Source organism: Lipophrys pholis (assembly GCF_963383615.2).
Source record: "Lipophrys pholis genome assembly, chromosome: 17".
In the NCBI taxonomy this organism is placed as follows: domain Eukaryota; kingdom Metazoa; phylum Chordata; class Actinopteri; order Blenniiformes; family Blenniidae; genus Lipophrys; species Lipophrys pholis.
The window spans coordinates 25,196,464-25,221,339 of record NC_137643.1 but is presented as its reverse complement, the minus strand read 5'-3'; the positions used below and the strand labels follow the sequence as shown (position 1 = coordinate 25,221,339).

General features: G+C 43.9%; 1 protein-coding gene across 2 annotated transcripts; it reads right to left on the bottom strand.

Moving 5' to 3' along the window:
- Positions 1-1,162: 1,162 nt before the first annotated feature.
- LOC308122456 (H-2 class I histocompatibility antigen, Q10 alpha chain-like) lies at positions 1,163-15,042 on the bottom strand. 2 transcript variants are annotated; one of them, XM_080484264.1, is made up of 6 exons: positions 14,488-15,042; positions 11,938-12,210; positions 10,844-11,134; positions 3,371-3,655; positions 2,589-2,711; positions 1,163-2,368 (listed from the first exon to the last, which is right to left on the bottom strand). In XM_080484264.1, the coding sequence occupies exons 1-6, from the start codon at positions 15,032-15,034 to the stop codon at positions 2,364-2,366; spliced, it is 1,524 nt and encodes a 507-aa protein (XP_080340390.1). In that variant the 5' UTR covers positions 15,035-15,042; the 3' UTR covers positions 1,163-2,363. The 2 variants fall into 2 exon arrangements, with proteins under 2 accessions (XP_080340390.1, XP_080340389.1); XM_080484263.1 differs by having other exon boundaries at positions 1,176-2,368; positions 2,589-2,751.
- Positions 15,043-24,876: the final 9,834 nt, after the last annotated feature.

Here is a 24,876-nt window from a genome sequence, read left to right as displayed (position 1 = left end):
TTGCAATTTCAACACAGATCTGGGAAACACTGCAGCAACAAGGGATTTTAAGAAGTAGATGGAAATTGTTGGTCTGTGTCCCATAATCACCAAACCAACCAGGATCACTATTCATACTGCAGCTCTGACCAGGATCACTATTCATACTGCAGCTCTGACCAGGATCACTATTCATACTGCAGCTCTGACCAGGATCACTATTCATACTGCAGCTCTGACCAGGATCACTATCATTGACAATATATTTACAAATATACATGGCGATATAATTAGTGGTATCTTTATGACAGATGTGAGTGATCATCTTACCAGTGTTTATAATTTATGAAAAATTGTGTTTCAATATTGCACAAGAGGAAACTCCATCCATCCATCCATCCATCCATCCATCCATCCATCCATCTTCTCTGTTTCCGGGTGGTGGTGGTGTCAGTCTGAGCACCGTCACCCAGATCACATTGCACCATTAAGAACCTTCCTGCAGGTGGAGAGCCCACAGGAAGGTGGAGAGCCCACAGGAAGGTGGAGAGCCCACAGGAAGGTGGAGAGCCCACAGGAAGGTGGAGAGCCCACAGGAAGGTGGCGCCCGGCGTGGGACATGAACCCTCTACCTTGAGTCTCATGCTCTACCTACTGAGCTGGACGGGGGACATGAACCCTCTACCTTGAGATTGTGAGTCTCACTTACTATGAGTATTTACTATGTAAAATACATCCACCCCCATATTCTGTACATGTCCACACTTATAGGCATCGTGTGCATATTGTTTCTATTATATTGCATTTTTATCTGCTTTTTTTAGTTCCTGCTATGTGTGCTTCTTTCTCTGTACTATCCTGCTGTACCACTGCAAATTTTTCCACATGCGAGATAAATAAAGGGATATCTTATCTTATCTTATCTTATCTTGTGCTCTACCTACTGAGCTGGGCGGGGGCTGCAAGAGGAAACTCAAATGATTAAAAGGGATAAATCCAGTGAGGCCATAGAGGCCTTCAGAGAAGATTTGAAAAGACAAAACTGGGCCCAAGTATACTCAAGTGATCTAAATAACGCCTACAATGCTTTTATGTCAACATTTACTAGCCTATATGACAAAAATTGCAAAATAATCCAAATTCGTTCTGGTGGAAAGGAAAGCTCTCAAAGAAAACCATGGATGACCAACGGGTGGAAAAAAAATATCTTTATAGATTGTTTCTCAAACTGAGAACCAAAGATACAGAGGTTAGGTACAAAATATATAAAAATAAACTTCTATCAATTATAAGAAGACAAAAAAGGATTACTACACCAAGTTACTAGATAAAAAGTAAAAACAGTACAAAAACACATGGGGTGTAATAAACACAGCCTTGCAAAAAGACAAGGCCAAATCAAACGTCCCAAATTATTTTACAAAGAACAACACTGATATCTTTGGAAAAGAGGAAATTGCAAATTAATTCAACAACTATTTTGTGAATATTGGTCCGAGTTTATCACAAAATATCCCAAATGGGAAGTTCGATGGCGGAATCACACCAGATAATGTAAACAGTATTTTTCTTGAGAGTGTGCAAGAGGGTGAAATTTTGACTATCGTTCATAAATTTGCCCAAAAAAAAAATCAAATGATTATACAGATATGAATATGACACTGATAAAACAAATCATAGATGTTATTATTGAGCCTTTCACATATACACTATATGTCATTTACCTCAGGTATTTCCTGATCGTATGAAAACAGCTAAAATTATTCCACTTTTTAAAAAAAGAAATAAAAATGATTTCTTGAACTACAGACCTAAATCACTACTTCCACACTTCTCAAAAGTTTTAAAAGTCTAAAAGCGTTATTGCTAAAAAGGCTGTTTAGTGTGAAAATGTGTGTTAAACGTCTGTCAAACAGCTGGTTTAACTTTACTAATTGACTACAACTGGCAATGATTTTGTGTTGCTGGGGGCAGAAATACGTTTTTACTTCTTTCTGTCACCTTTCATTCAAAATATTTGTTTGAAATGTATATTTTTGCTTGTTTTTATATGTTTTTGTTTTAAACTAATTAAATAAACAATGAAATTAAATTAAATGAAAATGAAGTGATTTAATAATCAAACAGTGAATTAGAAGAGAAGAGACAGAGTTAATAATCAAACTGAATAAGAAGAGAAGTGACAGAGTTAATAATCAAACTGAATAAGAAGAGAAGTGACAGAGTTAATAATCAAACTGAATTAGAAGAGAAGTGACAGAGTTAATAATCAAACTGAATTAGAAGAGAATGTTGGTTTAATTTCACTCTGAAGAAAGGTAAAATCAACATGCAGAGCGGAGAGATCCATAGACGTGAACGATACCTCTGGTGATGGTTGTTTTCTATCCTGTAAACAGAGAAGACAGATTTTAGAGATCATGAGATCTGCAACCTTTTTTAACAATCACAGTCGGGAGTTGATGAGGAGTGCACGAGTTCAGTCCCAAACACGAAGGGTTAAAACTCAAAGAAATTAGCGTGTGTGTGGTTTTGTGTGAGAACCTTGACGGGACAATCCAGATGTGGACGAAACAACCAAATATGCTGCTCATCGCAACAAAACCTACCACAACTCAGGCTGCACCGTTTTCCCTGCCGATGCCGAACGACCAGAACGACCAGAATGACCAGAACGACCAAAACAATAATCGTTCCAATAGATGCTCCATCCTCTTCCGGAACATTGGGATCTGGAACAGAGAACATCCTCATGAGTTCTCTCCTGTAGACCTCAAGACAAGAACAAATACAATCCCCAGTTTTTCATCTGATATAATCAAATTGTTTCTTCATCGCTTCAAATAAGTCCAATTAAAATACTGATGACTGGAGGATTTTCACATTAAGTGAACTTGTTTGAGAGAAGTGATGATTTAACCAGCATGAGGGGCCGTGTCTGCAGCCAATAGATTGTGTGAACTTGTAAGCTCCGCCCCCAACAATAAGCATCATGCAGAAGGACAGAATTAGGCTGTTTAGCAGCAGCTCGGAGGCGTTCAGGGACACTCAGAGATCAGCTTGTTTCCTGGATGTGCTAAAAGAATTGCACGTTTTGGCTGGACTTCCTGTTTTCTGACTTCTGTCTGAGGAAAAAATGTAACGCTGCCACCTGGCTGCCAACAAAGAAAGTGTTTTCTTGGTTTTATGAGTTTGAGCTTCCCAAAGTGAGGAAGTGATGGATGTTTGAGGCAGACTGTGAAATTAAGTGCAGATCTCAGTCTTCTGGTTACACTCTGTTTACAGGTATCTGTTTACATCCAAAGTGATTTCAGGGAAGCAGCAGAAGGAACGTGCTCACCATCAACTATTTGTGTTTGAAATATGACAAAGAGAGAAACTAAGTTTATACCCCAACGCATCTCAATGTTGATTCCCGATATCTTGTGGATGACTTGACAGGTGTAATCTGACTTGTCGGATTTTAAGATCTCCACAAAGTCTCTCCTCTGGAAGGTGTTGTCCTCATTGGGCCGGATTCCCGTCGTCTCCACGCCGTCGGCGTGCTCGAGGATGCGTCCGTTCCTTCTGATTTGTAGGACAATGTCTTTGGGGTAGAACCCGGTGGCCATGCACCTCAGAACCATGTTGGACTCCACTCTGGACGGCGTGGCGTACAGGAACACCTTTGGGGGTGCTGGGGAGAGAACAAACCACAAACGTCAGTTATCTCACCAAAACAGAGTATATTTGGGAGTATTCCGGGTCCTTTAACATGAGCCTTTATTTGCTGAGGTCTACTGTTTTTCATGATCCATGAACCTGTTCACACCAATGAACAGCATAGAACACCTTGTTTTTATTATGGGCCGAGGGCCTAATGACAAGGCTAACATGCACTGATGTAGTTACAGTGAGTCGGATCGTAGATGTTCAATTACCATAGCCGTAACATAATGAAAAGTAATTTTGTGACTTTGCTCTGACTTGATAGTGCCCGTACCAGTTACGGATGTGTGTTTGTGGTGATGCATGCAGACCCTGTGGTGGCTATACCAGCCAGCCTAATACTGGGCTGGTGAGTTGTTGCCTCGGTAGGTGGGTCTGATGCGCTAGGCGGCTATTGTTTACCTTTTGCTTCGTGTCCATCAACTGAGTCCAAAGGTCCGGTAAGATACAAAAATCTCTTTATTTCAGTGCAATTTATATTAGTTCAAAGTTCAATTCACCAGAAAACAAAACACGAGCATATCCTGATAAACTCCGCCAGATCGGTCAAAAATCGGCCCCTAATTGACATGGTACAAAAAACATGGCGATTCTCAAAACCTAAAGGAGACAAATACTGTATTGACCACCTTTCATATTTTAGTTCTCATATACAGCTTGGAAATTGGTCTTTCAATTATATTGGACTTAGTTTTCAGTTTCACAGATCTCACTAAACCATGAGTATCTGGATGAACATCCAAAACTCTTCCCAAAGGCCAGGATCCCCGTGGAGCAGATGGATCCAGGATCCCCGTGGAGCAGATGGATCCAGGATCCCCGTGGAGCAGATGGATCATAATGGCCACAATATCGCCAACAGCAAGGTTCTTTTTCCTTTCCTTTCATTCCATTTCTGTCTTTGTTGCAGCAATGGTAAGTATTCACGGACCCATCTCTTCCAGAATAGGTCAGAAAGGTACTGCACCTGCTTCCACCTCCTTCTTCCATACTGGTCCTGTGGCGTGAAGACTCCAGGAGGAATTGATGGTTTTCCTCTGAGCAGGAGCTGATGATTGGGCGTGAGCGGCTCTGAATCATTGGGATCATTTAACAGTTTGGTGATCGGTCTGTCATTTAAAATAGCTTCAGCTTCACATAACACTGTGGCCAGCCTATCATCATCCAGAGTCTGCTGGTGCAGCACTGAGCTCAAGACCCTTCTCACCAAGCGGATCATCCTCTCCCATACACCCCCAAAATGGGAGCCTGCAGGTGGGTTAAATGTCCACTTTACTCCAGCCTGCACCAGGTATCCTGCTATTGCTTCCTGGTCCAATTTGGCGAGCACTTCTCTTAATTCTCACTCCGCTCCCACAAAGTTTGTTCCATTATCGGACCAAAGGTGCTGGACCTGTCCTCTCCGACTTATGAAACGTCTCAGAACATTTATGCATGCATCAGTATCCATGGAAGACGCTACTTCCAGGTGTATGGCTCGACTCGCCATGCAGGTGAATATCACACCATACCTTCTGCAGCAGGATCTTCCTCTTTTTTACTTCGATTGGACCAAAGTAATCAACCCCGGTGTTGGTGAAAGGTGGATGGTCGGGTAAAATCCTTGCAGCAGGTAGTTCGGCCATCTTCTGCTGTAAAATATCCTGTGTCAAAGGGTCATCCCAATTACAGCCTCTTTTGCACAGCTCCTGCTGCATTATTTTGCCTTGAAGAGTCACAGGTGCCAAGAATCCCAGCGGGTCGTACACAGAACTGTTGACTGACGGCATTCCACGCCTGGTCAGAGCCCGATGTTTCACTTCCAATCCAAATTTGAAAACATCGGTTTCCACACACCACTGAAGACCAAGCGCTCTTTCCACAGGAAGCTTATCAATATCCAAATCCAACGGTTTCAACTCTTTGGCTCTCAGCGCTTCAGGGATGGCCTGCAACACAACACGACTGTTGCTTATCCATTTTTCCAAGGCAAAGCCTCCCTTTCCACACAGAGTAATGAGACCATTTATCAGTTGGATAGCTTCCATATCTGTGGCTGAGCTCTTCAAGCAGTCATCAACGTAGAAGTTCTGTTGGATTGTTTTTACAACACTGGCTGGAAACTCTGGCTGATTGCCTTGGGCAGTTCTTTTTAGAGCGTAGGCTGCACAGCTTGGTGATGAGACAGCGCCAAATAGACGCACCATCATTCTATAAGGCACTGGTTCTTGTGTCGTGTCTCCACCGGGCCACCACAAAAAGCGCAGGAAGTCCCGATCCTCTTCCGGCACACACCCTTGATGGAACATAGCCCGAATGTCTCCCATGAAGGCTATTGGCTGTTGTCTGAACCTCATCAGGACACCCAGCAATGTGCTGGTGAGATTGGGACCTTGCAGTAACTCTGTGTTGAGGGACACACCTTTGAATGTGGCACCACAGTCGAACACAACCAGTACTGTTCCCTTTCTTGGATGCCGCACTCCATGATGGGGAATATACCAAATTCTTACATTGTCAACATCTCTTTGATCTTCAAGCACTTGTTCAGCATACAGTAACTGCAAGCAGTTATGTTGTTCATATATTTCACATACTCCTGATGGAAGTGCTGGTTCAACTGAAAACTTTTCTTCAGACCTTGTAACCTCTGTTCGGCCACAGCAAAATTATTTGGTAAGTGAAAATCTTGGGTTCTTTTTCCAGGGAGGCTTAGGCGATGCATCAGCTGTTCAGAGCAAAATGTTCCTGTGCTTCCCGGATCCAAAAATGCATATGTTTGAATAACAGCATCACCCTTGGCAGCTTTGATCTTAACCGGAAGCACTGACAGCAGTGTGTGACCTGTATGTCCACAAGTGGTGTGAGAGATAGAAATGGGTTCTGGGGTTTCTAATACACGTTCTGGAGAAGTCTTCTGACCATTTATATGCAACACAGTTGGATGGCTTTGTTTACAAAGGTTGCATTTCAATCTTGCTTCGCAGCCACGGCTGATATGACCTCGACGTAGGCAACCAAAACACACTCCTCTCTTCTTCAATATAAACACTTTGTCCATGTGTCTCTTTTTCTGGAATTGCTTGCAATTTTCCAGTGAGTGTTCCAATGAACAGCAAACACAGTGATCATTTGTTTTCTCTTTTGGTGAGAGTGACTGCTTAACTTCGTTGTGTGTACTTATAGCAGTTACTGTGCTAGCCACCACATTTCCTCTTGTTTTGTTACTGGACTGTAACTTAGGACGCCTTAATGATGTTGTGATAGAACGGTAGTCTAGCAGATCTCCAAAGAAAGGGTCCGAAAGGATCCTTACATGACGCTCCAAAAACTCCACCATGTCATTGCATCCAGCTCTATACCCAGTAGACTCCATTATGTCATGAGCCTTGCTGCGCCAGCGCTCTCTCAGCTTATATGGCAGCTTCGCCAAGATTGCCCGTATGTTCACTGGCATGTCCAGCTCCTGTACATACTCCAGCTCCTGTACATACTCCAGCTCCTGTACATACTCCAGCTCCTCCATGATGTTACAGCAACCTCGTAGGAATTGAGTGAAGCTCTGGAGTGCCTTAGTATCATCTGCTCTAATTGTTTGCCATGACAGAGCCTTGCTGATGTATGCAGTTACAATTTTGTAAGGATTTCCAAAATGATCCTGCATTAGAGCTTTTGCAACAGCATAGCCACGGTCTGCAGTCGTATGTTGACAACTTCGCACCAGTTCACGAGGTTGGCCTCGGGTGAATTGCTCCAAGTAATACAAATTGTCTCCTGCTGGTGCTTTGCTTTCCACTGCTTGCTCAAATGCTTTCATGAAAGTTCTGTAGTGCAGAGGATCACCATCGACGATGGGAATGTCTCTTGGTGGGAGTGTCATTGACCGCTGCTGGTTCATGAGAGCTGCTGTTTATTTCTGTTTGTGTGTGTCCTCCTGATGACTGGCCATATGTCTAGATTTTATATTCGCCCACTAGGTGGAGCTAGGGCAAGGTGGAGGTTATAAAGCCTCCACTTAATCAATGCCAGGTGTGCAGGAGAGGGGAGCAGACACGGTTTTGAACCATTCCAGGGAGACATGTCAGGGAGAGAGGCAGTAGGTAGGAAAGATTAAATGTGGACCATAGGAACTCAGTATTGGGCTGAGTGATTGATGACAGGCATCAACTTTTGGACTGTGGAAAACCTCATTTAAATAAATGGATTGAAATATCCCAAGGAAATCTACGCATTGGACCTGATCATCGTTGCCTCTGAACGTGTTTGAAACGGTTCCCCCGTCCTCACCAGAGCGGCACCTTTAATAGGTTAAGGTGCCGCTATATTAAGTTCAAAACTGTTGCTCAGTGAACTGGCTCGACTCGTCGTTCACGGCAGGAGCTGATCGAGGGAGTCAGCTTTGGATCCGTGCCAAGTTGTGAAGCTTGGTGAATAAAGAAAAGATTTGATTGACAACTTGCAAGACTCATCGTTCACCGACAGTGGAAAGCCGGCAGCAGCTGATTAAGGAGGATCGTCAGAGTTGGATTGATGGTTGAGACATTGGACAATTAAGAAAAAGACGTGCTCATAGGAACGTGCAGGTCTTGTGGAGCGCCGACAGCAGCTGATCAACGAGGATCAAGTCGGCGTTGGAGTGGTAAAATCGAAACACAGTCTAAACATAATGCAAAATCACATACAAAAAATGGCACCAGCTCAAAATTCAGATCTTCCATCTCATCGGCATACAAACAGGCCCTAGCAGAGAGAGCAGCGCTGGAGGCTGCTCTGCAGTGTTGAGGGAGAGACATGCTGTGGAGAAACAGCTGGAGGAGCTGAAGATGAGGAAGGAAAGGCTGCAGCTGGGAACAGAGATGGCAGTTACTTGGGCTAAACTATCCGTGTTTTCAGCTGCTGGTCATAAATCACGTGCAAATAAACAGTCAAAATCAAGAATGACTTTTTCAACCACTGTGTCTTCCAGTGAAACGCCTGGAAAATGTACCAAGTCTGACCAGGTTCTGCAGCAAGGTGTCTCATCAGAACAGCCTGAGGAACCATCAGTGAGCAGTGTGCTGGTCTCTGTTCAATCACGGAACCATACAGGGGCCGGAGATAATGAGGTACAGTGTGAGAATGGAAACTCCACTGTTACTGTTCACAGGACCTCCATAGAGCTGGAGAAGGAGCGAGAGGATGAGTGTGGCCCAGGTGATGAAGAGAACAGAGCGGCTGGGCCTCACTGTGATGACAACGACCTCGACCCGAGCCCGCAGAGCGCCTCCATGAGGAAGGAGGACGACCTACCACAGATGGGCAAAGTGAGGAAGAAGTCCCATGTTGCTGATGTCATCACTGAGAGCCAGCCTGTGATGGACCCCGGGGAGAAGAACTTCCAGCACTACCCAGATGAGGACTACAAGGACGTCATCCAAGACCTCCCATGCGGGTCTCACTGCAGGCAGGTTCCTTCTTCACTTGGACCTGGATCACCAGACAAAATTCCCAGCACCAACAACAAGAAGCTGAACTGCCGGTGAACTCTGGAGCACATCTGCATGTCCAGGTCTGGGAAGGAGGACAAAGGTACAGAGGAAGAACAAGAAAAAAAGAAGAGGAAAGAATCCGGCTGCAGGAAGAGAGCAGGGTCAAGATGGAGGCAGAGATGAAAAGAATTAAGGAAGAGAGATTGAAGAAAGAAAAAGTGCAAAAAGATGAAGAGCAATACGGAGCTGCTTGGCCACAATGGGACCACGAAGACCTGCCACAGACGGGCAATAGGAGGAAGAAATCCAACTTCGCCAACGACATGACTGAAGGAAAGCCAGTGTCCAAACCCCAGGAGAAGAGCTTCCAGCTGGACTTCCAGGACCTCATGGACCACCTCCCGTGCAGGTTTCACCACAGACAGGTGTCTTCTTCACTTCTGCCTGGATCACCAGATGAGTATCGCAGCACTAACAGGGAGCTGAACCACTGGTGCTCTCCGAAGGACACCTGCATGTCCAGGTCTGGGACGGTGAAGATGAGACGCTGGAAGACCAACATCAAAGCCCAGAACAAGAAGAACGTCCTTTACTTCATTTATTCCCAGGACAAAGGTGCAGAGGACGGAGAACCAAAGATGAGGAAGACGAGACGAGATCATCAGAAAAGGAAAAGGAAAGCCTGAGAAAAGAGGATGAAGAAGAACAAAAGGAAAGCCCCCGGATAAAGAAGGAAGAACAAAAAGAAAAGAACAAAAAACAGGATATTGGAAGTGAAGAGCTTGGTAGACAAGATCAGTTAGATGGTTGACAAAAATATATGAGCACATCTAAGAAACATTGTTGGCAAAAAATGTTTTAAATAGAAGACAGAAAGACAGAAAAGGACTGACATGTTCAAGTTCAAACTAAAATCAATATACTGAATTGGCCAGTTGAAAGGCCTCAAAATGATTTGGAAATTATACTTACTGGCAATATTACATTTTGGGAAAACAGTCAATTTTGTGACTTTTTGAAATGGCAGCAATATTAGTTCAATTATATGTAAAACACTGAAGAAATATTAAATTTTGAAAAAGAGGTTTGATTTGTAGGCCTATTGTGAAAAGACAATATGAGTTAAGATTATGCACGAACTTTAAAGAAACAATTCATTTTGAAAATAAGTTTTGATTTTCTCAATTATGGAAAAATGAATTTTGATTTCTTTAAATAATTAAAATGTTTTTTTTTTTGGCTCCTTTATGTAAATATGTCTTGAACTGTTTATGCCCACATGCCATTAACAGTTAGGGGCCGGTGTGCAGGAGCCACTTTATGGGTTTATTGTTTATTTCTGTTTGTGTGTGTCCTCCTGATGACTGGCCATTTGTTTAGATTTTATATTCGCCCACTAGGTGGAGCTAGGGCGAGGTGGAGGTTATAAAGCCTCCACCTAATCAATGCCAGGTGTGCAGGAGAGGGGAGCAGACACGGTTTTGAACCGTTCCAGGGAGACGTGTCAGGGAGAGTGGCAGTAGGTAGGAAAGATTAAATGTGGACCATAGGAACTCAGTATTGGGCTGAGTGATTGATGACAGGCATCAACTTTTGGACTGTGGAAAACCTCATTTAAATAATTGGACTGAAATATCCCAAGGAAATTAATGGTGCCGTGACCAGGATGTGGAAGTTTCTGCTCATGATGGTGTGGAAACCTCACGTACAGGAGCTTTTCAGCTGCTTCTCTCCGTACGTGACGAACTTGGACAGCCAGTCCATGCACTCCTTCTCCAGGTAGCCTTTGGTGTACTCCTTCAGCACCTGCACGTCGTCCCACTTCTTCTTGGTGGGCTCAGCCGCCTGGGTGGGCGCCACCCACACCTGGTTCACGTCGTCAAAGGACAGGAAGTCGTTCCCGTCGTAGTTGTACATGTCCATCCCGCGCAAGAACTTCAGTGAGCCGTCGGGCTGCGTTTCACCAACGCAGCCGTGCTGCCATTGCAGGACGTGGACGTCTGAGGGAAGCAAACGCAAACGGATCTGTTCAGAGCTACCACAGTGACAAACTTTAAATAGAATGAAGGCACTGCACAGTCATTACAAGGTCAAGGTGAATGAAGGAAAGTAACTGCTGCGTTTGAGTACACACATGAGAAGACCAACCAGTCAGTCCTCAGGACCGGAACGTCTGAGCCAAATTCAGCCTGAACTGTCCTCAAACACCTCGTAAGCTACATCTGACACCAGAAGATGTCCCTCTTCAATTTGTCAACTATGAAATCAATAACTGATTCTTAGAATTGTTCCAAAAAGCTTGTTAAAAGCTGCGGCGGCTCGAGGAAAAGCTATAGCTCCAATAATCTGAAGTGCTGATGAACACTTCTCCAACACGACTGAAATCATGAAGGACCGACCGGAGACAATCCTGAAACACGACATCTCACAAAGAGTCCACTCGCTCAACAAACTGTCCTCAAAAGTCTCCCAAAGAGTCAAAACAAACTGCAATAATCCTTGTTTGAATCACAAATGACCGATTGACTGAATGTCTTCGAATGCCTCCAAAAAACATCTGAATCCCCAAACGAACTTCAACGTGTCGTATGAACAAAAATATAAAGATCTGATGAACTTGTTGGTTTTATTTGCACCTTCAGGTTAAAAAAACTTGATCAAGACTTTGGTTTTGAGGCTTTTTTCACAGTTTTTAAGATGAGGTTTGACATGTCAGACCAGGGAGACCGAACTACTTGAGGTGATGCTGGTCAGATAGACAGTGTTCCTGGATCTAAGACGTTGTGCTGAGCGTCCTGCTTACCGGAATCACTCTGGTTCATCCGTTTTATCAGGATGTCGATGTTGACCTTAAACCACTGCTCCTTGCTGCAACGTGACTGTGTGCCCTTCACCCAGTAGTCATCTGGGAGTTTCTCCTTCATCCAGTCCTGTTTGGGAACCTTCTTCTGGTTGTTGTTGTCGAAGTAGTCGATCATCTTGTTGTCCAGCAGACCCATGGCCATGAACTTGTGGATCCCCGGCAGGCCCACCGGTTTGGAGAAAGCCGTGTAGATGTAGGTCAGCGAGTGAACCTCTGAAAACACAGTTAGAAGAATCGTCGGGAAGAACCGTCAAGAGGAATCATCTACGTAAAAGAATCGTCTAGAAGAGTCAAAGGCTTCCTCTGATAAAAGTCAGGATCTGCTCGACACGTCGGGTGGACTCACACGCCGCAGAAACACCGCTCCGAGGACAGCGTCTCAAACTTACACTTTTTACGTGCAGCAACAATTCATGATAGAATACTAACGATACTGTGGAAACTTTGATGGCAGCTAATTGAATAACACATAGTTAGTAATGACGGCGTCCTTTGTGGAGTCGATGACGTGACTGTCAAAATATTAATTGATGAACTGCTGTAGTTCATTTGTTCATCCATCCTTTCATCCATCCTTTCATCCATCCTTTCATCCATGTCTTTCAGGATGAAATCTGATCCAGTAAATACATCGTAGTTCTGTGATGAAGGAACTCCAGCGAGTCGGACTCATGGAATCCTGACAAGTCTTGTTATTGTTTAGTTTTTAACTACAAGGTGAAAGAGAAAAAACACAGTGAGAGTTTGCTGTTGAGGTAAAATCTGAGCCCGATCATGTGGAACATATTTTAGAAATGTTTCCGGTCCACGTCAGCGTCCCGCGGTGCAACACCTCCGCCTCTTTGCTCACTAAACTTCTCAGAGCAAACTGCAGAAACTGTTTTAAAGAAGCTTTTCATGAAGTCAGAGCTTCAATTTACAGGATGACTGCATATTACTTTCACGTTTTTACAGATTTTCGATGTTTAAATAGTCCATGATCTGTAAACTGTTAATAATAATAATAATAGTTCAAATTATTTTCAACACCGAGTGTCACAAACCAGGACGGGACCCAAATGCAGACTCTCACACCCGTGATTAGATCAAAAAGAGTTTATTTAAAGTCCCTAAACAGCGGAAATGTGACGCAGGCAGAAGCAGAAAGCGAAACTTAAAATCCAAAAAGCAGAAGGTAGAAACACGTGGAGGGAAGCTACGGGGGCATTATTGTAGCAGCATGCATGGAAGGTTATCTGTCTGTATTTTAATCTGTCTGTCTGAAGTGAGAGTTGTCAATATGTCAAATTATTTGTCAATGTGAACCTGAGTCTGTAATTAGGTTTTCAAATGTGTAAAAAAATCGGTACTAGAATATGTTCATGTAAATAGATTGGTCGACGTGTACAGAGAGTTGTCAATGCGTACAAAAATGTTCATAATTACAAAGTATGTTTTCAGCTTCAAATAATGAAAATACAGACAAATCAGCAGTTTTTTCTGTTATGTTTTTGTTATTTTGTTTCTTTATATTTAATCACTGAATCTGTCGTTTTTGTAAACACATCAAAAACATTTTTCATTCTGCAGGAATATTTTTAAGTGATTTGATTGTAAATTTGGTTTAAAAAAAACCCCCAAACAACCAGAGTCTTAAAAGCATTTACCTGAGCAACAGATTCTCACTGCAAAGTGAGAGAAAGACATTTTAAACCAACTGAAACTCAGAATTTCAAAAGGTTTGTAATTTTTGTCCATAAAGGGATTTAACTATAACTAAAAACCAACCGGAAGGAGTTTATTTACTTTAAATTCAGATTATATTTTAAATTCAAAAATCAATACTCTAAATTTTATGTACTCAAATGACTTTATAAACTGTTTTTCTTCATATTTTCGTGAAGATTTGATTAAACAAAATAATACACGTATAATTAAAGAGTATTAAAATAATCTCACCTTCCTGATTTAGTAAATATTTCTACAAATAAGTAAAATAACTACATTATTTTACCCTTTTCTGCTTTTTTTTTTTTAAAGACATTTAGAGTATTTTCTGTCATGCGTTATTGAATTTAATACTTAATATGTGTCATTGAAATTTGGATAAAAACTTGATATGAGACTTTGACACCAGTTTTACTACACACGTGATAAACACGTGGAATCCGCGGTAATCAGACTTCACGCGGTTCCTTGATAAATATCCAGTTTTAACAGTAAAATGTGACAAAAACAAACATATTTCTGCTAATTTGAAGATAAAGTCTCATTAAAGAAGTTTTTAAAGTCAGAATGTCTTTGTGTTGAGGTTAAATCAAACCGTATTAATCCCACTGTTACTTACGGAGAAACATTCCCAGGAGTTCAAAAGAAACTCAGAATAATTTAGTAAAACTCAATAAACACGAAGACTTCGTGATAAAAATAATAAAAAACCAGACTGAGTTTCAGAGACGTTACAGGTTCTTACTTTCGTTTTCCTCGGACTCAGAAGAAAACTGAACTTACCGCAGTTTACCGTCACCATCGTCCCAAAAAGGACCAGCAGGATGGAGCCGGACATGTTTAATCCTCCAGCCGGACTCGGGGATGCTCTGCGGAACAGGTGGAACCGGGTTGAACCGCGCTGAGGACCGACTCGTCTGTCGTTCGTTTCGGCGGGCGAAGCACAACGTGCTCGGTCACAATTTCCTGCTTCTGCCCGCGACGGGGTGCGTTTTGTGTGGGTTCTGTGTGCGTCCTGTGTGCGTTCTGTGTGCGTCCTGTGTGCGTTCTGTGTGCGTCCTGTGCGTCCTGTGTGCGTCCTGTGTGCGTTCTGTGTGCGTTCTGTGTGCGTCCTGTGCGTTCTGTGTGCGTCCTGTGTGCGTTCTGTGCGTCCTGTGTGCGTTCTGTGTGCGTCCTGTGCGTTTTGTGTGCGTTTTGTGTGCGTCCTGTGCGTTCTGTGTGCGTCCTGTGTGCGTCCTGTGTGCGTTCTGTGTGCGTTCTGTGTGCGTCCTGTGCGTTTTGTGTGGGTTCTGTGTGCGTCCTGTGCGTTCTGTGTGCGTCCTGTGTGCATCCTGTGCGTTCAGTGTGCGTCCTGTGCGTCCTGTGCGTTCAATGCGCTCTGTGGGAAATCAGAGTGGTGCTGCGTTCAATGACCACTGCCGCACAAACTTTCCCACCTGTTGGGATGTTTTCATCCCACCTTATGACCTTTTGGATTCTTCATGTCATTGCAGATCTTCTTGGTCATTTTTGTGTCCTAATGTTTTATCATTCATGTTTTCTTTGTCACTTTACACTGATTAATTACTTCATGTCTTGAATTTGACATTTACCAACTCCTTGCTGAGATTTGATCACTTTGCAGTAGAATATGAAGTTTTGGCTGAAGCACTGAAGAACATAAATTAGATTCCAGCAGATGTGATTCCAGGTCCAATCCTGTATTAAAGGAGACATATCATGCTTTTAAATCCTTCCTTTTTACATATAAATCATACAGTTGTGGTCTATACAACGCGAAACTGCAATGCTTGGGTCTGAATTCCTCATTATTAGAGCTCCACAGGCCCCTTTTCTACCCCTTTTCTGATGTGCTTCTGAGAGCAACTCGTTTTGGGGCGGTCTCTTCAAATGCAAATGAGACACTTCATATCCCGCCTCCTCTCCAGGTTGCAGAGGTGACACTCGGTTCAACGCCACCCTGTTCAGCCATCTTTGTAGTTTGATAGAACAGATACAATTATCTAGCGGCGCAGAAACTTTATATTCACACATTATTTACAAAATGTCAACAAGGGAAGATTTGTCCATCCAGCCATACATGTTGGAGCCAGAGTCGGACCCGGCGGAGCCAGATGAAAATGACGATGATGCACCTGAAGAACAACGTCTTCATATGGATGTAACGCAATGGTGTGTTACTATATTTACACTAACTTCTCCATCCATGCTCACTACTACAATACTGCCTGTATTACAACGACTATTTAACACAGAAGTTACATTCTAATCTAAAACGAGCACACAGCGCTAACATATGAAGACGGTGCAACTGCTAATGCTAACAAAACAATGACAGGGACGTCTTATCATCACACTTTTTAGCGTTATATACAGCTTACCGAAGTGCTCTGTTCGTCGTCTCCATAGATAGAAGGAACTGACGAAATGTGGGTACATTTCTGTGAAAAATAAAACTCAACCAGGCACTTGGAAAAGGTTCTGATGCTGGGAGACGGTGTAACGAAGCTTGTGGGTTACTACATCCAACAACCGAACATTTCCACTTATCCTCTCGTAACTTCGGTTGGACTACAAAATCGCAGCGAGAAACAAAAATGGCGGATTGCTCGAAATGTCGATGTCCTAATTTGGCAGTTCCGCTGAGAATACTGTGACGTCATTGTTCAAAAAACGTAATAGAGAATAGAAAAATCGAAACCGATCGCAAAATATGACCAAAACAGAATATAAAGATATCAACGGAGCACCTGAAGAGACTACTTTGAACTTTTCTGTACTTCTAAACACTCTAAATATACAACAAAATGCATTTAAGGGCTAAAAAAGTGGATTTAGCATGATATGTCCCCTTTAAAAGTTTCTGTACAGAATAGATCAGTATTATATCACCACTTCCCTAAAATAACCATGAAACACACCAGAATAAGAAAAGCTGAAAAGAAAACTGCAGTAAAGCCCTTTGAACCTTATCGGACAAATATAATTCATTCCTTCAAAAATGTGTTTGCTTTGCTTTTCATTTTATCAAACTTTACACCTTCATAACTTAATATATTGATCCACAGTCACTGAGGCTGAGCTAATAATAATATCTAATGTAGGTAATCTGTGTATTTACAATGATATTAAAGAAGAAAAAGGCTCATGAGAATGTTTAAAATGTGTTAGAGGGGCGGCAGCCAATCAGCTGAAGAGCTGACTGTTGCTAGGCAGATTACATCAGCGCCGTTTGTTAACCGGACGTTTTTTTTTAACCAATCAATATATTGATATTTCAATATGAAGGAGCTTCAACGTGTAAGAAATAAATCATGAAAAAATAGAAGAAAACATTAACAACTGAAATAAAATAATAAAAAGTAGTAACTAATAATAGAGATGAAATGGATATAAATCAATATAAAAACAAACAAAAGATATAAAAAATAAATTTAAAATAAATTAACAAAACAGAAATTCAAACAAATGGAAATAAAAGAAATGAATAGCATTTATACCATCTATAAAAATAAAGAAGTCATAGCAATTTTTTAAAGGCTTTACTTAAAAGACAAAATTGCCTAACAACTTGTGCAAAAATCAAAAATCCAATCTAGAGAAAGACAAACAGAAAAGGAAAAGTTGGGGCCCGATTTGTCTGTCAGATTGTTGAATAATGTAAACTTTAACAGCACGTTAAAGAATGATGTGAACTTTAACAGGGTATTTAAATTCATCAGCTTCAAGAGGTTTTGTATAAAAACAAATACAATACCCACACTTTTAATAGGAATAAAACTAAGGCCCTGTTTGCACGACAACGTTTCACGTGACAACACATAATCCGCAAAAAACAAGTGGGGGCGTTTCCACTGCAGCAGCAGACACAGAGATAATGGTGTAGTTAGTATGCCGGGCCACTGGAGGGCGCTGTTGCTTGATTTTGTTATGAAACTACACAGACGTGTGCAGAGAACAAAACACTATAAAGGTGAAGAAAATGTAGAGAACCTGACATCCGTATGGACTGATGAGGAACCGCATGATATCAGGGAGAGTCTCAACTATTAAACTACTGATCTGGACCATAAAACTAGAATATGGACCGCGGGTCGTACCACTACGGGTCGTACCACCACGGGTCGTACCACCACGGGTCGTACCACCACGGGTCGTACCACCACGGGTCGTACCACTACGGGTCGGCCATGTTTGTTTACAACTGGAGAGCAGGAGGGGGAGATGAGCAGTAACAGGCTCTGGAGCCTCCATCAGTCTCTGCAGGAGGGATTAGCGGCTGTGAAAGAATCTTTCCACCTTGGGAGCCGGATTAAAAACTTTGTGGATACAGTGGATCAGAACACTGGTGTCGTGTAAACGGACCCCCCAAAAGTGAAGAAAGTTTTGCTGATACACTCTCATTCGTTATCGTGTAAACGGGGCCTCAGTGAATGCAAAATGTCCAAAGCATGGATAGAATCCTAAAGCCTTGCTGGTCGACCCGACAGTCTAATTCACAGTCACAATGGGGCTGATTTCAGTGGAAAACCACGTAAATCCACCATGAAACTGTCAGTGTGTCGTCCAGAGTCTAGGCTCCGCCCCCTTTCTTCCTGCGAGGGAGTTTTTCCTGGTTTCCACTGTTGCTTGTTCCATCTGCTGCTCTGGAAGGTTTAGTTGGGTTCTGTTGTTCTCTATCATTGTAAGAGGTTCTGGAAGGTTTAGTTGGGTTCTGTTGTTCTCTATCATTGTAAGAGGTTCTGGAAGGTTTAGTTGGGTTCTGTTGTTCTCTATCATTGTAAGAGGTTCTGGAAGGTTTAGTTGGGTTCTGTTGTTCTCTATCATTGTAAGAGGCTCTGGAAGGTTTGTTGATGTGATTTAGAGCTTTACAAATAAAAGAAGAAAATGAAGAGAAGGAAGTGTGAAGTTCTGGTGCAGAAGAAGAGGAAGTTGTGGTTTCACTGCCTCCTTGTGGAGAACACGAGAAACAACACTTAGAGGCCCGGTTCAGGGTTTATATAAAATTAGGATTAAGATAATCTGGTCTAAATTAATCCAAACAATTCCAGTGGTTTTCTGAGATGCGGTTTAACTTCAGATTAACTAGTTCCAGACCGCAGAGTCTCAGACTGAGGTCATCAAGGACTAATCGGTGAGAGTACTCTGAAAACCTGTGGTGGATGTTCCTATAGAAGTTTTAGCTGTGTGTGTGTGTGTGTGTGTGTGTGTGTGTGTGTGTGTGTGTGTGTGTGTGTGTGTGTGTGTGTGTGTGTGTGTGTGTGTGTGTGTGTGTGTGTGTGTGTGTGTGTGTGTGTGTGTCTGGAGTTTGTCCTGATCTAGACTGGAGAAGAGAAAAAAGAAAGCTTTCAAATAACTTCAGTGAAAACGAAGACAAACATCATGATTCAACCATAGAAACCAAAGAATGAAGCGTGGACTGGAGCGTGGACTGAAGGGTGGACTGGAGAGTGGACTGAAGGGTGGACTGGAGAGTGGACTGGAGAGTGGACTGGAGAGTGGACTGGAGCGTGGACTGAAGCGTGGACTGGAGAGTGGACTGGAGAGTGGACTGGAGCGTGGACTGGAGCGTGGACTGAAGGGTGGACTGGAGAGTGGACTGGAGCGTGGACTGGAGCGTGGACTGAAGGGTGGACTGGAGCAGGGACTGAAGCGTGGACTGGAGCAGGGACTGAAGCGTGGACTGGAGCGTGGACTGGAGCGTGGACTGAAGGGTGGACTGAAGCGTGGACTGGAGCAGGGACTGAAGCGTGGACTGGAGCGTGGACTGGAGCGTGGACTTGGAGCGTGGACTGGAGCGTGGACTGAAGCGTGGACTGGAGCGTGGACTGGAGCGTGGACTGAAGCGTGGACTGGAACGTGAACTGAAGCGTGGACTGGAGCGTGGACTGGAGCGTGGACTGGAGCGTGGACTGAAGGATGGACTGGAGCGTGGACTGGAGCGTGGACTGGAGCAGGGACTGAAGCGTGGACTGAAGCGTGGACTGGAGCGTGGACTGAAGCGTGGACTGGAGCAGGGACTGAAGCGTGGACTGGAGCGTGGACTGGAGCGTGGACTGAAGTGTGGACTGAAGCGTGGACTGAAGCGTGGACTGGAGCGTGGACTGGAGCGTGGACTGGAGCGTGGACTGAAGCGTGGACTGGAGCATGGACTGGAGCGTGGACTTGGAGCGTGGACTGGAGCGTGGACTGACCTTTAATGAATATACTGTCACTCAAATGAAAAAGTACCAAAAAGTTCAGCTAAGATTAATTTATCTATGGTTGTCTTCTCATGTGACACACACACACACACACACACACACACACACACACACACACACACACACACACACACACACACACACACACACACAACACAAACACACACACACACACACACACACACACACACACACACACACACACACACACACACACACACACACACACACAGATGATGGCACGGACCTGTGAAAGACTCACAACAAAAGAGACAAAAAGTCACCAAACAACCAACAGCTACAAAACAAGACCAAAGACACAAAGAGAAACTACACAAAGACACAAAGAGAAACTACACAAAGAGAAACTACACAAAGACACAAAGAGAAACTACACAAAGACACAAAGAGAAACTACACAAAGACACAAAGAGAGACACGAGACGGAGTGAACTACAAACAAGACAACATGAAAACGACATCGGTTTCAGAGTTTCTGCCGTTTCTGTGGAAAAGCAATGAAATATGGTAGAAGCAAAGAACAGCCATTGCTCGAAGGGCCTGGGCCGAGCTGAGCCACACAGCCAACCGGACCGATTGGGCCGAGCCGAGCCGAGCCGAGCCGAGCCGAGCCGAGCCGAGCCGAGCCGAGCCGAGCCGAGCAGAGCCACTGACCGGGTCGACTGACGTCCCAGAAACCCTCAACGGTCTATAGAAGTGATACTACACTATACTAAACATTTCATCAGGATTAAAGAAACAGTGCTGAACTGGATCAGTCAGATTAAATCTGACAGGTTCCACATCCTTCATGTTAACAACTCATCAGCTCAGACTAAAGTTAAACTTGGAGTTCCACAGGGTTCCGTCTTAGAACCTCTACTCTCCACACTGTAGTGTCTTTCAAAAGTAAAGTATCGGTCCTGAACGATCTTGAACGTTTCCACATTTTGTCACATTACAAACGTATTTTATTGATTTTCCGTGACGGAACAACACAAGGTGGAGTGGAAGAAGAATGATTGATGATTGTCACACAGAAGCGTCTTCAGCGCCACCATCTGTTTGTGATGTTTATTGCACATTTGGTTCAATAAAAGTGGACAAAAACAGCCAAGTGTCTCGTTTCTGCATTTACACAAATAAAAGACTTTGGAATAAGGAAACGTGATTCAGAGAAAATCTGCTAAATAAATGAAGCTTTGAAGATGAACAGAAAAAATCTGTCGTCGCTCTCCTTCACTAGTCTTCAAAGTACAGATACTTCAGCAGTCCACTGAAAGGTGGACCCCCCCATCCATCCTCTCACCCCCCTCAACCTGACTGCCTCCTCCTCTTCGTCCTCCTCCTCCTCCTCCTTGCTCCTCCTCCCCCCGCCATCAGTCCACTGGGTCCTTCCGAAACGGAACACAAACCCCCCCTTCTCGGCGGGCCGGCGACCTGCACCCCCCCCCGTGTGCAGGTCCCCCTGTGCCATGGAGGGGAGGGCTTCGTTCCTTCTCCAGTTATTAATAATAATAACGGTAATAATAACAACGATAATAATGATAATAAGCCCCCTATGAAAAAACAACAAAAGAGGAAAGTCGGCCGGTGAGGCGCAGCCGGGGCCCCACCCTGGAGCCAGGCCTGGGGTTGGGGCCCGCATGCGAGCGCCTGGTGGCCGGGCCCAGCCCGAAGGGATGACGCGGGTCCCTCCTCTTCCTCCTGTGAGCCCACCACCCACAGAGGCTACCGTAGGGGTTGGGTGTAATGTGGATTGGGTGGCGGTCGACGGCGGGGGCCTCGACGACCCGATCCCCGGATACGGAATCTGGCTTTTGGGACATGGACTGTAACCTCGCTGGGGGGGAAGGAGCCTGAGCTTGCGCAGGAGGTAGAGAGATACCATCGAGATATAGTCGAGCTCACCTCCACCCACAGCTTGGACTGTGGAACCCAGCTCCTCCACAGGGGCTGGACACTTCACTTCTCTGGAGTTGCCCGCGGTGAGAGGCGGCGGGCTGGCGAGGGGTTGCTTATTGCCCCACAGCTCAGCCGCCATGTGTTGGAGTTCACCCTGGTGAACGAGAGGGTCGCGTCCCTACGCCTTCGGGTAGGGGACAGGTCTCTGACTGTTGTCTCGGCCTACGGACCGAACAGCAGTACAGAGTACCCGACCTTCTTGGAGTCCCTGGGAGGGGTGCTGGATAGTGCTCCAACTGGGGACTCCGTTGTTCTACTGGGGGACTTCAACGCCCACGTGGGCAACGACGGCTTCAAATCACACAATGACACGGAACGCAGGAACATTTATAAAATCTAATTTCTAACTACTACAAGTGTTACATAACATGGCCTCCAGCCAGCAGGCTGAATGAGAAAAGATATTTTCTGGAATATAAGTCACACCTGAGTGTAACACACATGTCTCGAAACACGCGTATGATGAGTAGGTAGAATGAGTACCGTAGTGTCTGGACTACGTGTCCCACTTTTTAAAATAGTTTGGCTGCTCAAATCAAATCAAACTTTATTTCTATAGCACTTTTCAGATAGTTTTTGTAGCACAAAGTGCGTCACATGCTTTTAAGATGTAAATAACACACACACACACACACATTGAAGATTATCCATAGAAAATGAAGCGAATACAGTTCAGGGACCTTTGTTAGTTTGTTGGCATAAGAAGATTTTGAAATTATTACAGTTTATTAATTTTTAAAAAAACCGTGGCGCCCTCTATTGGCCAGCCAGCACATACATGTATATTGCCAGGTCAAACTGGGATTACCGGAGCAAGACCCTTGACTCTTATCAGCTCTTCGGGGCGCCGTGATGTCGCAGCACCGCCACACCCTAGAAATAGAATTGAGCAATATCGAAAAGGTAATTCCTTCAAAGTATGAAATGTTCCTGAACTATGATTATTTTAGTTTTAATTACACAGCAATGGAGTCAAAGTTTTTTTTTTTCTTTTTCGAGAAGTTCTGCCCTGGGGTCATTCCCACAAAGTTGTGTTTTCAGCGGCTCTGAGCACCGTTGTCCAGTAAACAGACTTTCCCTTTTCCCACTGGATATCGTTGCATCGTGAACAGGCCCTCAGTTTCAAAGTAACTGCAGATTCTCGACAGATTTCCTTGTCGTTAAGAAGGCTTGTGTCTGAGCGTTTCATTGGTTCCACCTCCTCTGCCCTTCTTCATATTTGCCGTTAGTCGTTAGTCACCAGTTTACCCGGGTTGACCCAGACCTTGTTGACCGATGTGGGCGACGTCTGAACTGGTTCCACTGCATTTGACCCTGGAAAGTCCGGAGCCCTAGCTGTACAGTGGAACTGGAACTGAGAAGAACTGAAAGGAACTTTCTGAGGTGCTTTGAGAAATGTTCAGTCTTCCATTAATTGTCCTGTTTTTTTGATTTTTGTTTAATTGCACTGTGCTGAATTAATTGAAAGGAGTGCGTTTAGGTCCCAGACATGATCTCTAATGAAGAAAAGAGCAGAACATCTGGCTCTGCTGACCTTCTGGCTCTAAATGTTTTAAAACACCGGTGTTTGACTCTCTGTTTGCTGTCATGTTCAGCAGAGACTCTGAGGCATAGAAACAGTCGTACGTCAAAATCCGACTCGTGAACAAGACGTTCCCGGCTGATGTGCCTCCACCCCCCCACCACCCACCCCCCCACCCCCCCCCGTCTCCTCAGGAACCAATCAGGGGATCTATTTTTAGCGGCGGCGGGCGCAGCACGGTCCAGGCAGCAGATGGTATTTGAGAGGGAGTGGGGTGCAATTTACAGTAAACAGATTTTTTATCTGTGGCAGGTCATGGAGAGCGCTACAACACGACGGCAGTTTAATAAGGTGCTCAAACAAACTGTGGCAGGGCGCGAGTTAAGTGAGACAGAGTAACCTCAGCACGCCTCTGAAACCAGCCCTCCGGCCAAAACGGTGCTTCTTCTGATTCACACGGCGGATTGAAAAATTCCACATCCTCTTTTTTTAAAGAGCAAATATACAAAGAGCACAACTCTCAAAGTCAAGGACACGTAAAGCTGCAGAGAGCGAGTCTGTCCACGGGAAACAGTTTGGAATGGGACGAACTCAACTAAACATGTCTGTCCACCTTCAATTCATATTTATCTGATTGTATTCAAGGAAAACAAGTCCAACCGGGACAAGTAGTGACGAGGATGAAATCCACCTGAAAGAGCAGGATAGAACATTGTTGTGTTTTTTACAAATATGTAACGTGTTATAATTTCTAAAGAAAAATAAATACGATGAGACTTGTTTTACAAAATACAACGACAGATCTTTCTTTGAATTTAGTTACATTCAAAAAAAATGTTTATTGTAGTAATGTCAAATAATTATTTGATGTAAATGAACTGAAATGTAAAATTTTCTCATTGTTTCACTTCAGAATAAAGTCAATGAACGTCTGTTTGCTTTGTTTCACAAATCAGATTAAATCAGTAAAATTTTCTTCTCCCTCCATGATTAACTGGGTTTATAGTCTGGATCAGGATCAGGGTTAGGGTTAGGGTTAGAGGATTTATTATTGAATGGACCATTAGTCAGCTTCACCCTCCCGACATCATCAGTTGTAAAAAAGATGAATGGATGAATGAAATTGTTTCTGCTGAGTCAACACATTAGAAATGTCCACGTTTCCACAACTTTGTTATGTTGACATGAAAAAACCCTCCTAGGAAATCCTGCAGCCGTCTCGTCGAGGAGTGTGTGTGTGTGTGTGTGTGTGTGTGTGTGTGTGTGTGTGTGTGTGTGTGTGTGTGTGTGTGTGTGTGTGTGTGTGTGTGTGTGTGTGTGTGTGTGTGTGTCCTTGGAGGACTGAGAGGAATGGCGGGAGGTGGTCTGATGGCTCAGCAGCAGTGTCCTCTGAGGAGGGATGTTTTATGTGATGGGGCAACACACACACACACACACACACACACACACACACACACACACACACACACACACACACACACA

Bases quoted from the DNA above. Each gene is read 5' to 3' on its own strand.
- LOC308122456 (XM_080484263.1), bottom strand. From the start codon at position 15,034: ATGCACACAGGACGCACACAGAACGCACAGGACGCACACAGAACCCAC. The intron at 11,135-11,937 runs GTAAGCAGGACG...TGCTTCCCTCAG, and splicing joins GATGAACCAGAGTGATTCCG to ACGTCCACGTCCTGCAATGG. The intron at 2,752-3,370 runs GTATAAACTTAG...TCTTGTCTTGAG, and splicing joins CAACATTGAGATGCGTTGGG to GTCTACAGGAGAGAACTCAT.